Source organism: Aptenodytes forsteri, unplaced genomic scaffold, assembly GCF_000699145.1.
Source record: "Aptenodytes forsteri isolate BGI_AS27 unplaced genomic scaffold, ASM69914v1 Scaffold137, whole genome shotgun sequence".
Classification (NCBI taxonomy): domain Eukaryota; kingdom Metazoa; phylum Chordata; class Aves; order Sphenisciformes; family Spheniscidae; genus Aptenodytes; species Aptenodytes forsteri.
Window position 1 is genome coordinate 1,623,661 of NW_008796221.1, and position 14,191 is coordinate 1,637,851.

General features: G+C 34.8%; 1 protein-coding gene across 1 annotated transcript in view; it reads right to left on the reverse strand.

The window, feature by feature from the left end:
• Positions 1 to 14,191, reverse strand: part of TBC1D22A (TBC1 domain family member 22A) — a 191,380-nt gene that overhangs the window by 86,679 nt on the left and 90,510 nt on the right. Inside the window, exon 10 of the mRNA XM_009289079.1 lies at positions 10,861 to 10,936. Coding sequence (XP_009287354.1) covers positions 10,861 to 10,936 — 76 coding nt within the window. The remainder of the gene's footprint in view (positions 1 to 10,860; positions 10,937 to 14,191) is intronic.

A 14,191-nucleotide genomic window follows, 5' to 3' on the forward strand; every position in this document is an offset into this window, starting at 1 on the left:
CAGGCAGCTTTCCAGCCACTCTTCCCCAAGCCTGTAGTGCTGCATGGGGTTGTTGTGGCCGAAGTGCAGGACCCGGCACTTGGCCTTGTTGAACCTCATACAGTTGGCCTGGGCCCATCGATCCAGCCTGTCCAGGTCCCTCTGCAGAGCCTTCCTGCCCTCAAGCAGATCAACACTCCCGCCCAACTTGGTGTCGTCTGCAAACTTACTGAGGGTGCACTCATAATAAGCCAACCTTTGCCACAGAGGTTTATTGGCACTGCCATTTACATGCAGAGTGATGTTTGTGCATTGCTCCTTAACGTATGAAAACATGCTGTAGAAATATGCTAGCGCTCCTGTTTTCCAACGGCACTCTAGCAGGATTATCTTCTTTCTGGACCATACCAATAAAGGCAAGCATTATAGACTAATCATTCAGAGACTAACATATTGGAAGACAAGCTGAAGAAAGCGAACAGTGTGAAGCACTGACACATTTCAGAAAACAAATTCCATGTCTACTACAGATAAGAATCTCCACCGACTATAGTTATCTTCATTTTTTAATTAGTCGCTTTGTTATTTTTAAAAACAACTGACATTGCAAAGAAATAAACAAACATCATAATCTATAAACTTAGAGAGAATAACACAAGCACCTAATAAGAAAGCATGACACCCAGAAGAACCATTGTTTCAAAACTTAAAACCCTTTCATTTTGAAATATATAAAGTCTCTTACAGAATTAACATAGGAGCCTGTCTTTCTTTTAATTCTCTAATGACTCTTTTGGAAGGTTCCCGGTATGAAAATGCGAATCTAACAGTGACAAGAAGTTTTTTAAAACAAACAAACAAAAAATTTCTTTGGCAGGTAATAAACTTACGGAGGAACCTAGCAGAGACAGAACTACTATGCATAACTAAGAATTACTTCAGAGATACTCCATGTCTTCAGTCACTATTTTATTAATGTTTTTTTTCCTCAATTAACTTTTTCTATTAAATACAACTTAACATCTTTCCAGACACCTTTTAAAAAAACTGATTAATAGACCAGTGTGATCCAAATTTCTCCTCCTGTCTTCTCTCCATCAGTAAGAAAGATAAAAATCCAGCAAGTTTTCAGCTGCAGAATTTGATAGAATTTACTCTTTTACTTAGGAAGCAGTTTTGAAAAAAAATTAATCAGTTGAATACTATTAAATACAACTTAACATCTTTCCAGACACCTTTTAAAAAAACTGATTAATAGACCAGTGTGATCCAAATTTCTCCTCCTGTCTTCTCTCCATCAGTAAGAAAGATAAAAATCCAGCAAGTTTTCAGCTGCAGAATTTGATAGAATTTACTCTTTTACTTAGGAAGCAGTTTTGAAAAAAAATTAATCAGTTGAATTTAAAATCCAGACACCTTTCATCCCATGTTAGGTCAAATGTAGTAAGAAATTATTAATTATGACTTAACTCACTCAATTTGACAATTTGGCACTGATGATAATGGCAATGGTGATAATGAAGCTTCGTAACATAGGTTATAGCAAATCCACATTTGACTTTTTTAAACGTCCTGTGACAAATAGTCAAAATATTACAATGTTTGGCATTTCATTACCTCATGGTTGATCAGATTTCTCCCATACACTACTGTGCAAACATTTACCTTTTACTAGACATATCAGATTATCAGTTAAATTTTGCCACTGTTTATTAAAAGGGTGAATTTAAAAAAAAAAACCAAAAAAACATGGTTTAATCTCAAATTCATTCACAAGGGATGTGCTTGCAAAGCCTGGAATTTGACTGACCATTATATTAAAACCAGTAAACTGCAATGCCACAACTTGTGTGATATTGAGCAGGCAAAAATGGTGTTTCCCTCTTTGTGCAATATTGCAACTTCTTGACTACAGAAAAGTTTTCATGACCCAGCCCATTACAAGTATGAGATGTTAGGTACAATCTAAGTGAATAGTGTAAAGTAACATTTCTTTTCCCGTTTCTTCATAATGCTGTGACTTGATACTTGACTGACAGCTTCCAAGTACTAGCTTCCATCTACAAAACTTTAGTATTGTTTTCTTAACTACGTAAAGCAACCAACCAACTAGATTTTATTCTACTTAATGCAGTACTATAGCAGGCATTTATTTCTACTTAGCTGAACTTTCTAAAAGTGTGGGTAGCTATTAAAAAAGACAGTATTGTAACACAAATAAACTACATAATCTAGAGGAACACTGCTTACTAGAAATGGTTTTATCCACAAAAGTTGTCCCTGCAAGCTTGCATGCATGAGACCAGAATCTCCTGAAAAGCAGTGACTGCTCTGACTTACCACAAACACTTGATAAAACTGTTTTTCTTAAGTATTGCCTGCAAGCTTCCAGATGTCCTGAGGGAACAAGCATCCCTTTGATCGCATCAGCCTCCATATGGATATGGTCACCCATGCTTGTCTTCCACCATTTTGCAGCACGTTTTGCTCCAGTCTAGACTCATAGACAGTTGATTAACATGGAGCAGTTCATGCAACTTCATTCATTCATTTAGGGACTCCACAACCAACATATCCACCACCAGTTCGTGTGTACTATCCATTCAGTCAATATAGTAAAATGTTGAAATCTTTTCTACTACACCTAGATTCTTTAAACATTGCCATTTCCTTAAAATAATAGCTCCCACATACTGAATCTTTCTGTCCAAAAGAAGGAACTTTGTCATCAGTAAATGACTACTTTTGTTTTGAGTACTCTACCTACCAAAAGCAAATTTTGTATTTCATTCTCTCTCTTCCTGAATTGTTTCTACCTTATACGTTACAGTATGTTTATGGGAGACAAAGGCGAGAGTTTGGAGTAAAATCTCAACGCAAGACGTTGCGAGATGCAGAATAAGGCTTACAACTTCCCAACCTGAATTAATGCAGGTCTGAACAAAAGTAATTCTGTCAAGACTACAGTTTAGCAATGAGTTATTATTAGGTATGTATATTAATTTTTATTAATATACATTAATAACAAAAGTTCTTGATGCCTAAAAAGACATTCAGAAGATCATGAATGTGCACTTGAAGACAAAATCTCATTATGATACACAATTCTGCTTTAAGTAATAGTAGGGATCCGAGTAAGAGATTTACATGCTGATTATACCTTGTTCCTGAATTAGTTAGCTTTTTATACCTGGCTAAAATCATCCATTGTAAGAATTATAATAAAAGCATTTAAAAAAAATAAATTGAAAAGTCCTGTACAAAATGAAAAGATGACTGGCAGAAAACCAGAAATATTACCAAATTATATTCTCCTCATGGCCTACAATTTAGAGATAATGGTCTATTTGAATCTAGCTCACTAAATGTACAGCTAGTAGCTACGACTGAGAAATAAATTCTGCATACACAAAAGATAGAGCTGATACTCCAATACTAAAAAGCCCAAGACGCTGATCCCAAAGCAAAAGAAGAAAATACTAGAAAACCAGAAATATTACCAAATTATATTCTCCTCATGGCCTACAATTTAGAGATAATGGTCTATTTGAATCTAGCTCACTAAATGTACAGCTAGTAGCTACGACTGAGAAATAAATTCTGCATACACAAAAGATAGAGCTGATACTCCAATACTAAAAAGCCCAAGACGCTGATCCCAAAGCAAAAGAAGAAAATACTAGAGGGAGAGTAGTTGCCTCAGGGAACCAAATGCAAGTAACAAATCTGTGGTGTCCAATGCAAAATGGAGGAAACTATTTGGAGAAACGGTAGTGATCAAGGAAGATCTACCGTTCTAGCTAAAAGTTAGGAACACATCCTGTGTTTCCAGGTGGAAGTCGAACTCAGTATTCAAAGCGTAACAGTGAGAAACATGTTTGATGAGACACTTCTACTTCCAGGTAGCATTCATTGGACTTCCATAGCCTGTTCTAAATCAAACTGTGTGCTTTCATATCAGGGTTTATGCCTAACACTTTTTAAATTCCCCATCATGTTAAACTTCTTTTTTCTTCCCTTTTTTTTAATTTGCCATGAAAATAGTAAGTTTTGGCTATTTAACAGTTAAAGTGCTTACAGAGGTCAGGAATTTACAAATGATTTACAGTCAGTCTCAACTCTTGCTAAGATCTCTAAACTCTGTAATAGCATACAAATATAATCTCCATGGTAAAACATAACAATATGATCTAAAAGAGAGATTAAATAATTATAATGCCCAGTGAGCAGCACTTAAGAGTGGATTAAAGTATAATACAGTAATTACAACAATAAAATCAGATAAAAAAATAACTACTAGTGAGCTAAATAAGATTTTTTTTTTTTAAATGAAAAAGAACTTTATGGCACAAATTAATTGAAACAATTATTAAATGCTTACAAAATTTTTAATCACTTCAGCACCAAGCTGACATATAAAGATGGACCGACAGAGAAGGTCCTTATTTTAATCACTAATTTTCAACAGCAGCAGTAAGGTCTAAATAAATTCTGTTTCCATTTCCAATTCAAAATGCTTCCGCATGGTTAAAGACTACCAGCCTTTTCAACTATTACAATTAGAGCTCTTTTTTCCAGATACTTCAACACAATCCTAGTTCAAAATTACAGGTGTCACTAAAATGCTTCACAATATAATTGAACATGAACATAATTTTGCACATACAATTAAGTATTCTTTAACCATACTTTAAAAAAATCATTAGCGTGACTGAATATGTAACGAAGATTGATCAAATGTCACCTATTACAACAGTTTAATCATCAATTCATTGTATGGACACACAAGATTCAAATTAAAAACCAAACAAATTAGTTAATCTCTGTCTATCACAGTATATTGAACAGATCACTACTAAGATGTTTAATAAGACGACATACTAGTCTTGGTTAGTATTTTGCCTTTTTGAGATTCAGATTTTCCTAAACAAAAAAGCAAAACAATTTTTCTCTGCAGTTTAAAAAGTTCAAACAGCACAGAAACTGAATGTCCTTTAGAAACTATGGAAGTATCAAAACTACTCAATAGGTCTCTCTAAGTACTTTTTGGGCTTAACTCATCATATGAAATTAAGTTCTGAGCAGAACCGTGAAACGTTTGTGTTTGAAGCATTGGACAGCTCTATGGGAATAGGCATCTTCATCTCTTGGGACGAGAACCTGCTGAATGCCAAACACCAACGCAATGTTCAGAGGAGTGAAGTCTGGACATTTAAAACTTTAGCAGCCCAGAAAGAACATGCAGCTCTTAAATCAACTCAGACATTAAAAAGGATAATTCCACCAGCACTAATCCTATTCTAATGAAGGATGTGATATAAACATCTCCAATTAAATAAGAAACAGTAACATGATACATAAATATTAAGAATTGTATCAACCAACCTTTTAGACACATCTACAGCAAATATTTCAAAGCATGAGAAGTACACAGAATGGTGCAATTAAATAACCTCTTTCACTGTGGATAAACAAAAATACATATAAAAATGAAAAATTTTTAATTGACTACGTTTCATGAAGAACTTGACCTGCACATATATACACACAACACATAAATATATACAAGAGATTCATATTTTAAATTTCTATGTGCGTAAATAGCAAAAACATATGCAAAGTATAAATTTAAGGCCATGACATGGAAGTACTTTATTACAAGTCCTTACTTGTATCCACAGAACTGCAGACAACTGACCAAACAAGACATTTGTAACCCAAGACAGAAATAAGTAAATAAAGTATGATTAGTGGAGCCAAGATTAATTTTTTCAGAACACTAAAACAAAATGCGTTATCTAATTTGTATTTCATTTGAAGTGAATGAAACAAACACATTTACAATATGGCAGCAATAAAAAAAAAAAAAGGACTTGTAAAATCCTTAATATAACATGGTTTTAAAAGGTGAAAGAGCATTTTAACTGCACCTAGGCATAAGTAAAAATATTTTCCCAAACAATACTGTGTAGTATTTATTAAAACAATCATTCTTTAAAATAATTTGGATGTAACAACTTTAATTTTGCACTAAAAATTCCTTCCTTTCTCTTGAAAAATTTGTGATTTTTTTTTTTACAAAACAGATGGCCAGAAGATGCATTCACAGTGTACACAGCAGAAATACTGAAATATTAATGAACCTTTGAAAAATGTTGCTGAATTCTAAATTAACTTCCTTATGGAAAAGTCAAAATGCAGCACACTTTTTATGTTCTTAGGTATTTTTCCATTACTTCCATTTTCAAAAGAAAGGGGGGGGAAATATATACAGCAACAGTAAAAGCTTTTTTCTTTTTTATTTTTTTTTAATAATTTTCTGCATTTTTATTTTTCCATTTCTTGTTACTAAGATTCAAGGGTCAATTCTACAATAAGATTGGTGATTACTGGTGAAAGAATCTGGAACACTTATAACAGAATTTATTTAACTACAAGAAAACATAAGCCCAGATCAGGGCGTGCAGAACACAGACACAAACCCTAGGAGTTGTTCTATAAAAGATGCAGAAAAAAATCTTCCCAAGCTTACCCGCACAGAAAATGCAGAATATTTATACTAAGTTGAGTTGGCAATACTGCCTTTATAGTTTATTGCAATGCTAATGAGAAGCCGACATAAATAAAAAATAAATTTAACATTATAATAGGCTATTTTATTTTTTTCTAGAACTTCCTTCTTGCTAATTTAGAGAGAATGCCATGCAATTTTAACGTCTTTTATCAATGTTTAAGAAAACCCAAGACTACCATTATCTACAAATGCTCAGCCTTCTCCAAATGGCTACCTCAAACTCTAATGTAATTACCAGATGTCTTACAGTAAACTGAAGAATCTCAGACTCTCCCAAGCATGAAACCAGCCAAATGCTAAACATCAGTAAATTCTGGAAACACAAATCCTGAATTGATTTTGGCATTCCTACGCCACGTTTCTTTGCTTCCAAGCCTAAATGAAGCAAAAGTGGAAGACTGCATGCCACGTGAGTGTGACCTTTTACAAACCATGAGAGATGGCTCATAATTTAGAGCAGAAAAGCCCTACTGACATTACAGGAAACAGAAAAGATAATTAGTTATAACAGATTACTTATATTATTGAGTCATCTATTGATCCTCCTTCTCAATATTTTTATATAATTCCTAGAGCAATCTGAATGATAATGACAATGAGATAAATGAGATTGAATAATATTTTATCTTCAAATTCCATCTGGTCTATAACAACGTTCTATTAACAAACTCAAAAATTCCATTAAACACATGATTCATCAAAATTATTTTCTGGAGTTTAAGCAGACTGAGATTATGATCAAATTAAGAGTAGCTTGGCTGTTTGAAGTCTACTGCAATGTTCTGCAGTATACACACAAGGACAGTTACTTTGCCAGGAATTGTGATCCATAAGGCTGGGTTAATGAAGGTTGCTTGAATCACTAACATAATGCATTAACACTCTCCGAAGGGCGAGCATCACTTTTCATACATGGGTAACCCATTACAATTAGCAAACAAGCTGTACAAGCTTCATCCACTCGCACAGCTACTTATTATGTTAAGTTTCTCTTCACCACGGAGCTACCCAGCATCAAAAAAAACATGTGACACAGTAGCAACAGGAATATTATTTTCTTCTACAATAACCTTAATTAGCACTTAGGATATTTACAGTAAATATAGATCGTGAGATTTCTCTTGTAGAAACAAAGTTACTGAATTCATATCAACCATACAGTTCCCTTTAGCTACAATATAGCAGACCCAGTAAAAAGATAAAAAGACAGAAGCAAAAAGAAATTGAGAAGAGTAAAGCACAATAACATATAATTTAATCAAACTATGTCGTGACTCCATCAAAAAGCCAACCAGGTCAGGATCCCTTACTTGAGGCATCCAAAAGTTTATGAAGTGACAGCGGTACACATCCACCATTGCCTGTCTAACAACTAAAACTTTATTTCAATCTTACATGTACTTTGGTGTATTTTTCTGGCAAAAGAAAGTAACTGAGTGCACAGTCTTCTGGACAAAAAGAAACAGCCCTAAGAATATTGAAAGATGCATATCTTTTACTATCCAAAACTTTAACTGGACCACTGTATTATAAGGGTTGTGATCAGCAGTACAAAGCCCAGTTGACAGCTAACTACTAATGGTGTCCCTCACAGGGATCAATACTGGGGCCAGTACTGTGCAACACCTTTATTAACAACTACTGATGGCATAGAGTGAACTCTCTGTGTTTGTGGCTGATACCAGATTGGGAGGAATGGTTGACATGTTGAAAGTCAGGGCTACTATTTGGAGGGACCTTGGCAGGCTGAAGGAACGTCTGATAGAAATCTTCTGAAGTTCAGGAGAGGCACACATCCTGTATCTGGGATGGAATAGTCTCATGCAACAGTACTGACTGGGCACCAGCTGGCTGGAAAGCAGCTCTGCCAAGAAGGACTTGGGGGTCCTGGTGGACAACAGGCTGTACCCAAGCCAGCACTGTGTCCTTGCAGAAAGGAAGGCCAACTGTATTCTGGGCTTTCTAAGCAAGATAGAAGCCAACAGGTCAGGAGAAGCGATTCTTCCTCTGTATTCACCACTTGTGAGACCACGTCTGCAGCATTATGTCCAATTCTGGGACACTGGCACACAAGAACAAGTCCAGTGGAGGGCAACCAAGGTAGTTAGGAAGCTGGAGCACTGTACACATGAAAGGAGGCTGACAGAACTGAGTTTGTTCAACCTTAAAAAGAAAAGTCTATGAACAGCTCAACTACTTAATGGGAGAGTGTAGAGAAGATGGAGCCAGATTCTTCTCAGAGGTATACAGAGATAAAATAAAAGTCAGTAGACATCAGTTCCATAAACAAAAATTCTAATTATTTATATTAAAAAAAATAAATCACAATGACTGTAGTCAAACCCTTGAACAGTCTTACCCAAGGAGGTTGCAGAATCTCCATCCCTGGAGTTACTGAAAACTCAGCAGGGCAAGACTCTACACAGCCTGATATAAGTTGGCCCTGTCCCCTTAGATGAAGAGAGGCGAGAGCAGAGGTTGAAGAGAAAACTGGATCCACATTTAGAAAGATAAATAAACAATTACAGTTTTTGATGCAGAACTACTTCAACAATGTCCTATTAAATACAGTCCTATAAAGACCTCACAAAATCATTTTAAATCAGATAAAAAAAATCAGGAACCCACGCTTTACTTTCAGTTACAAAGACTGGTAAAGGACAGTTTAAGAAAATACATTTATTTGCTACAACTGTCTGTCTGGTTTTGGTTGGGTTTTTTAAGTGTAAAGCCTTAAAAATAATGCTTCCCAAACCTAACCATTGAGAAAAGTTATTTAACTATATCCCTAAAGCATTGAAGGTACAAATAAGCCTTCAGCATTTCCTTCTTTCTTAGAAACTAAACAATAATTTATTGTACTACGTTGTTTAATAAAAATTTTCAAAACAATAAGGTCGATTATCAGAACAGCATTTTTCATTTTAAAAACTTGGTTAAAGAATTTATTTATATAAATGCTCATTGACCAAGTTCAGGAAGTCTATTTATAGGCATTATAATTATGCACTTCATTTAATATACAATCATTTGCTTCTATAAATAATTGAGATGTAAACACCAATATTGATATAAAAATAAAATGACATATAAAAAGTCACACTGCAAGCACTTAGATTATTTTTGAAGTAACAAAATACACTGCTTTAAAAATATTTTTCATATATTTTGCTACTCTATATACAAATGTATCCCCTTATATTTTTCATATTCATTTACATTTTAAACAAAAAAGTGCATCTACAACAAAAAGTTTTACATACACTTACATTTATAGTATAATATTACATAAACATTGTTCTCCCTGCCCTTAGTTTTTGATCATTAAAAATACTTTAACATCCTAAAAGGGCACAAAGAGCTTTATCAAATATTCAGGATGTAAATATGTACAGGCCAACCCAAAATCTGCTATGGTAAGCACTGGCACAAAAAAAGCTCACAGTACATGTAATGAAAAGATGGAATTAATCTTTCCAAGAAGATTATCAAATATTAAGCTACACAAGAAATATTTTTTCTATCTCATCATTGACAGGCAAGTGTGGCAAATATATGCCTGCTTCTGCTTTGCAACATTTTGTTAATACTCTGTTCATTAATTTAACAAACTATCAAGAGAGTATGTTTAGAATGGGCAAGCATTATCTCTTGCATTTCATTTAATTAAACTCTGTTCTAGCAATACGACAGTCAGCATTTCATGAAGGGAATTATTTTAAGGATGGAGGTAGAAAATATTTCAAAGTGCCCTGCTAAAACATGAAAGCATAATCTAAAATTACCCCTGCACACGCCGTAATTTATCTATAATATTAAAGATGTTATTTCCAGAGTTCATAATTAATTGGATTCCACAGAGAAATTATTCAGGCATTCCAGATAGCAAAATGATGCACAAAGGCACAAAACATAGTGCTGAAGGACAACCATAAACAACCACTGTGACTTGCCCGAATTACAACAATCATAGAGCTTAATGTGAAATGAATACTGGCTGCATTTTGTATGTGGTCATTACTCTGCTGCAAAGAAATTGCCATTGAATTTTGATTATATTGCCTTAATAAAAAGTAATGGAAGAGGCTCATGCTCTAGTGGCTTTCTTTTAAATGATACACGACAGTGATCTTGCAAAGGCCAGTGTGCCACAAATTGATTGAGTATGACACCTCATCTGAGGAAGGCGATGTTACCCCACCATTGTAGGTAACTGCAGTGACGTTGGCTTGACTTCTTGCAAAGATTTTAACTAAACACTTTCAATGAAACACCAGTTAGAAATTAGGTTAACTTTTAAGACTTACCATCGATCCGACTAACAAGTTCTTCCAACATTTTCACTTTCTTTTGAATTCCCGGCTGTGCAAACGTGTAGTTATCCTGAAGAAGAGACCATATACAAGTATAAGTTTGTGGAAAAAAAAGTTTCTTTTCCTTCAATTACTTAACTCATGTATTTTTCCATGTTTTCTTAAGGTGTTTGTGTTTTGTTTTTACATTTCCTAGGTCTGCTTCTACAGTTAAGTAGTAAATCATCACATTGTATAGTCCTTCTTTGAGTCCCTGTCTCTAACAGTATACCCTATAGCTATTACTGCATCAATTGCTCTCTATTCACTAATCTAGTGCCCCTGAAGTTACATCTTTATTGCAGAAGTCCAAGTAGCTTTAAAAGGCTGTCATCTTAAATGCCAAAATGTGCCACGCTAGAGATTTTTTTAAGGTGATTTTTTTCTCATAAATTTACAATTTTATCACAAATAATGTAGGAAATATGAAAAATTAGACCCAAATCAGTGACAGGATAAGAATTTGACCTTTAGAAGTTCAGAATAATACCTTCCAGCAGCACAAGAACTCAAAAGTCTATTTCAGTGGAGTCATGACTGTTCTGAACCCAAGGTTACAGTCATGAATCAAAATCTAACACACAAGCTATATAGCTAAAATGGCAGGGTATTTGCATGTATTTGTTTGAATGTATTAACTCTAACTGGATTTTTTAGTTTTGGACTGCAGCTGTATAATATAGACTATAGTTTGAAATAATGAGAAAGATATCTCCACTTTAACGCGAAAGCGATCAATCTTTTTAAATAAAGACATTATTTAAATACACAGCAATGTTTCTGAATATTTGGTCGACAATCCCTCCACTCAACTCATTTTGTTATGGTTTTCTATATAGAGATATTCAAGAAAAGAAAATTACCAATATATATTTTTAAAATAAAGTTGCTATGTAAAATTGTTTTCATGTAACCACTACATACAGAGAAAACCAAGGTAAAGGATTTTTTGTCTCCACTGGTATTGTTTGAATAATTTCTTTATGAAAATCAATTGGAGAGCTGAGCAACTACCCCAAAAATCATCCTAAAAAAATTTTCACTGATGTTGGAATATTAATTTTTCTTGACCTGGTTTCAAATTTTAACTTGGTCTTAGAGTAAAGGGATGAATATCAGTTCATTTTTATGTATCTTTAGACATTTTTCTTTTTATTAAAAAAAAGGCCATATTGACTTTCTTGACAATGTTTACATGGGTTTTTTTATTTTGATACATGAAATTGAATTGCAGTTTAATCTTCAAATTCTATAAAACTGCCATAAAGCATGAAACCTAAAAGTTCACAAGGGAAAATTATACACTACTAATTCTGTTGGTTACAGTACTTTATCTTTAGACATTTTTCTTTTTATTAAAAAAAAGGCCATATTGACTTTCTTGACAATGTTTACATGGGTTTTTTTATTTTGATACATGAAATTGAATTGCAGTTTAATCTTCAAATTCTATAAAACTGCCATAAAGCATGAAACCTAAAAGTTCACAAGGGAAAATTATACACTACTAATTCTGTTGGTTACAGTACTTCAGCCAACAACAGTGATTTACAGTATCAAAAAGTCTATTGTGTGCTCTTATCACTTGTAACTGACCACAGTAGTAGCTATTTAAAAAATTACAGCAAAGTTCTCTACTGGCCTAGCAGTAGCACTTTCAAAGTATTTGATGTTAGAAATCAATGTATAAACCAAAACAGTGTTGACGAGGAAGCAAGGATAATTCTCTGAATTTTGGAATTTTCCACAGGAATCACCAACTAAAATAGGCAATGATTTAATCTTGTTGGCGTTGTCTCTCAAACAGAACATGAACATACTCAGTAGTGCATCAACGCATCAAAACTGAAAGAATGTAAAGTCTCACACAGAATTCAAATCTACTATAATCTTATTTCTGGGACAGAGAAACTATCCCATGCGCTGGGACAATACCTTTTATACAAGTCTGACACACTCCTATATTAGTTATGTATCATATCCAGGATACAGAATCTTTAGGAAATAGTATATTAATTTTCTTTACAGAAAACTATAATGAAAACTGTATTCAAATTTTTTTCCAAATGTTTATATACTGTTCTATTTATTTATTTATTTAAAGAAAGTTAACGGGTATTTCTAGTAGTAGTACTGTACTCCAAGTACAACAATATGGTACTCAATTGTTTAATCTGTAGCAGATCCTCTGGAAAAGTATCTTCACGTATTTAACGCTGAAAGCCAACACAGAGCTAAAAGACTACTGCTTCAATCATTAGTCTCTTCCAAGGTAGTGCAACTCCCAGCTGTGACCTATGAATCTGAGACTGTTTTCTTTCTCAAAGCATCATTTACTCCATACACACCTGGAAATGCAATCCAAAATTGCCATCTTGGATTTGAAAACAGGTAAGTTTGCTCTTCACTATATTTGATCTTTTGCCTGTTCATTTATTTTTCTGTTCATTATTTCAGCTGCAAATGAACACAGCTGGGAGTCACTCTTCTACTTGTGCTGACTCACCTAACTGGAAAGATCCCTGTTGGTTCTCCCAGTCCTCTCTTCTAATTAAACTATGCTGTACATATTCCCTCCAATGACACTTGTAATTGACTTTCTGGAGTTTGCGAAACTGTGAGAAGGACTTTGTAAACATGAAAAGTATTCTGTCATCCACTATTCTTGCTCCTTTTGTACTAATAGGTGGAGGAAAAAGCTAGCAACACAGTTAAAAAACATGTCAAACCCATGACATTCATTAATTATTTCTCAGGGCAATACAGAAGTATAGTGGCTAAGATTTTAATTCCTCTATCATACAATTTAATTGGCGATACCAGCTTCAAAATTTGACTCAACTTTACTCCCAAATCTTCTACCTCCTCCCTGCCAAGCAGCACAGAGGCATGAGGAATGGGGGTTGTGGTCAGTTCATAATACTTCATCTCTGCTGCTCCCCATGGGCCATATGTCCTGCCAGAAAGCCCGCTCCTGTGCAGGCTCCTCTCCACAGGCCACAGCTCTTGCCAGGAGCCTGCTCCAGCACGGGCTCTCCACAGGCTACAGCTTCCATCAAGGCATCTCCATCTGCTCTGGCAAGGGGTCCCTCCACGGGCTGCAGGGTGGGTATCTGCTCCACTGGGGACCTCCATGGGCTGCAAGGGGACAACCTGCCTCACTATGGTCTTCACCACAGGCTGCAGGATAATCTCTGCTCTGGCACCTGGAGCACCTCCTTCCCCTCCTTCTTCATGGACCTTGGTGTCTGTATAGTTGTTTCTCTCACATATTTTTACTCCTCGC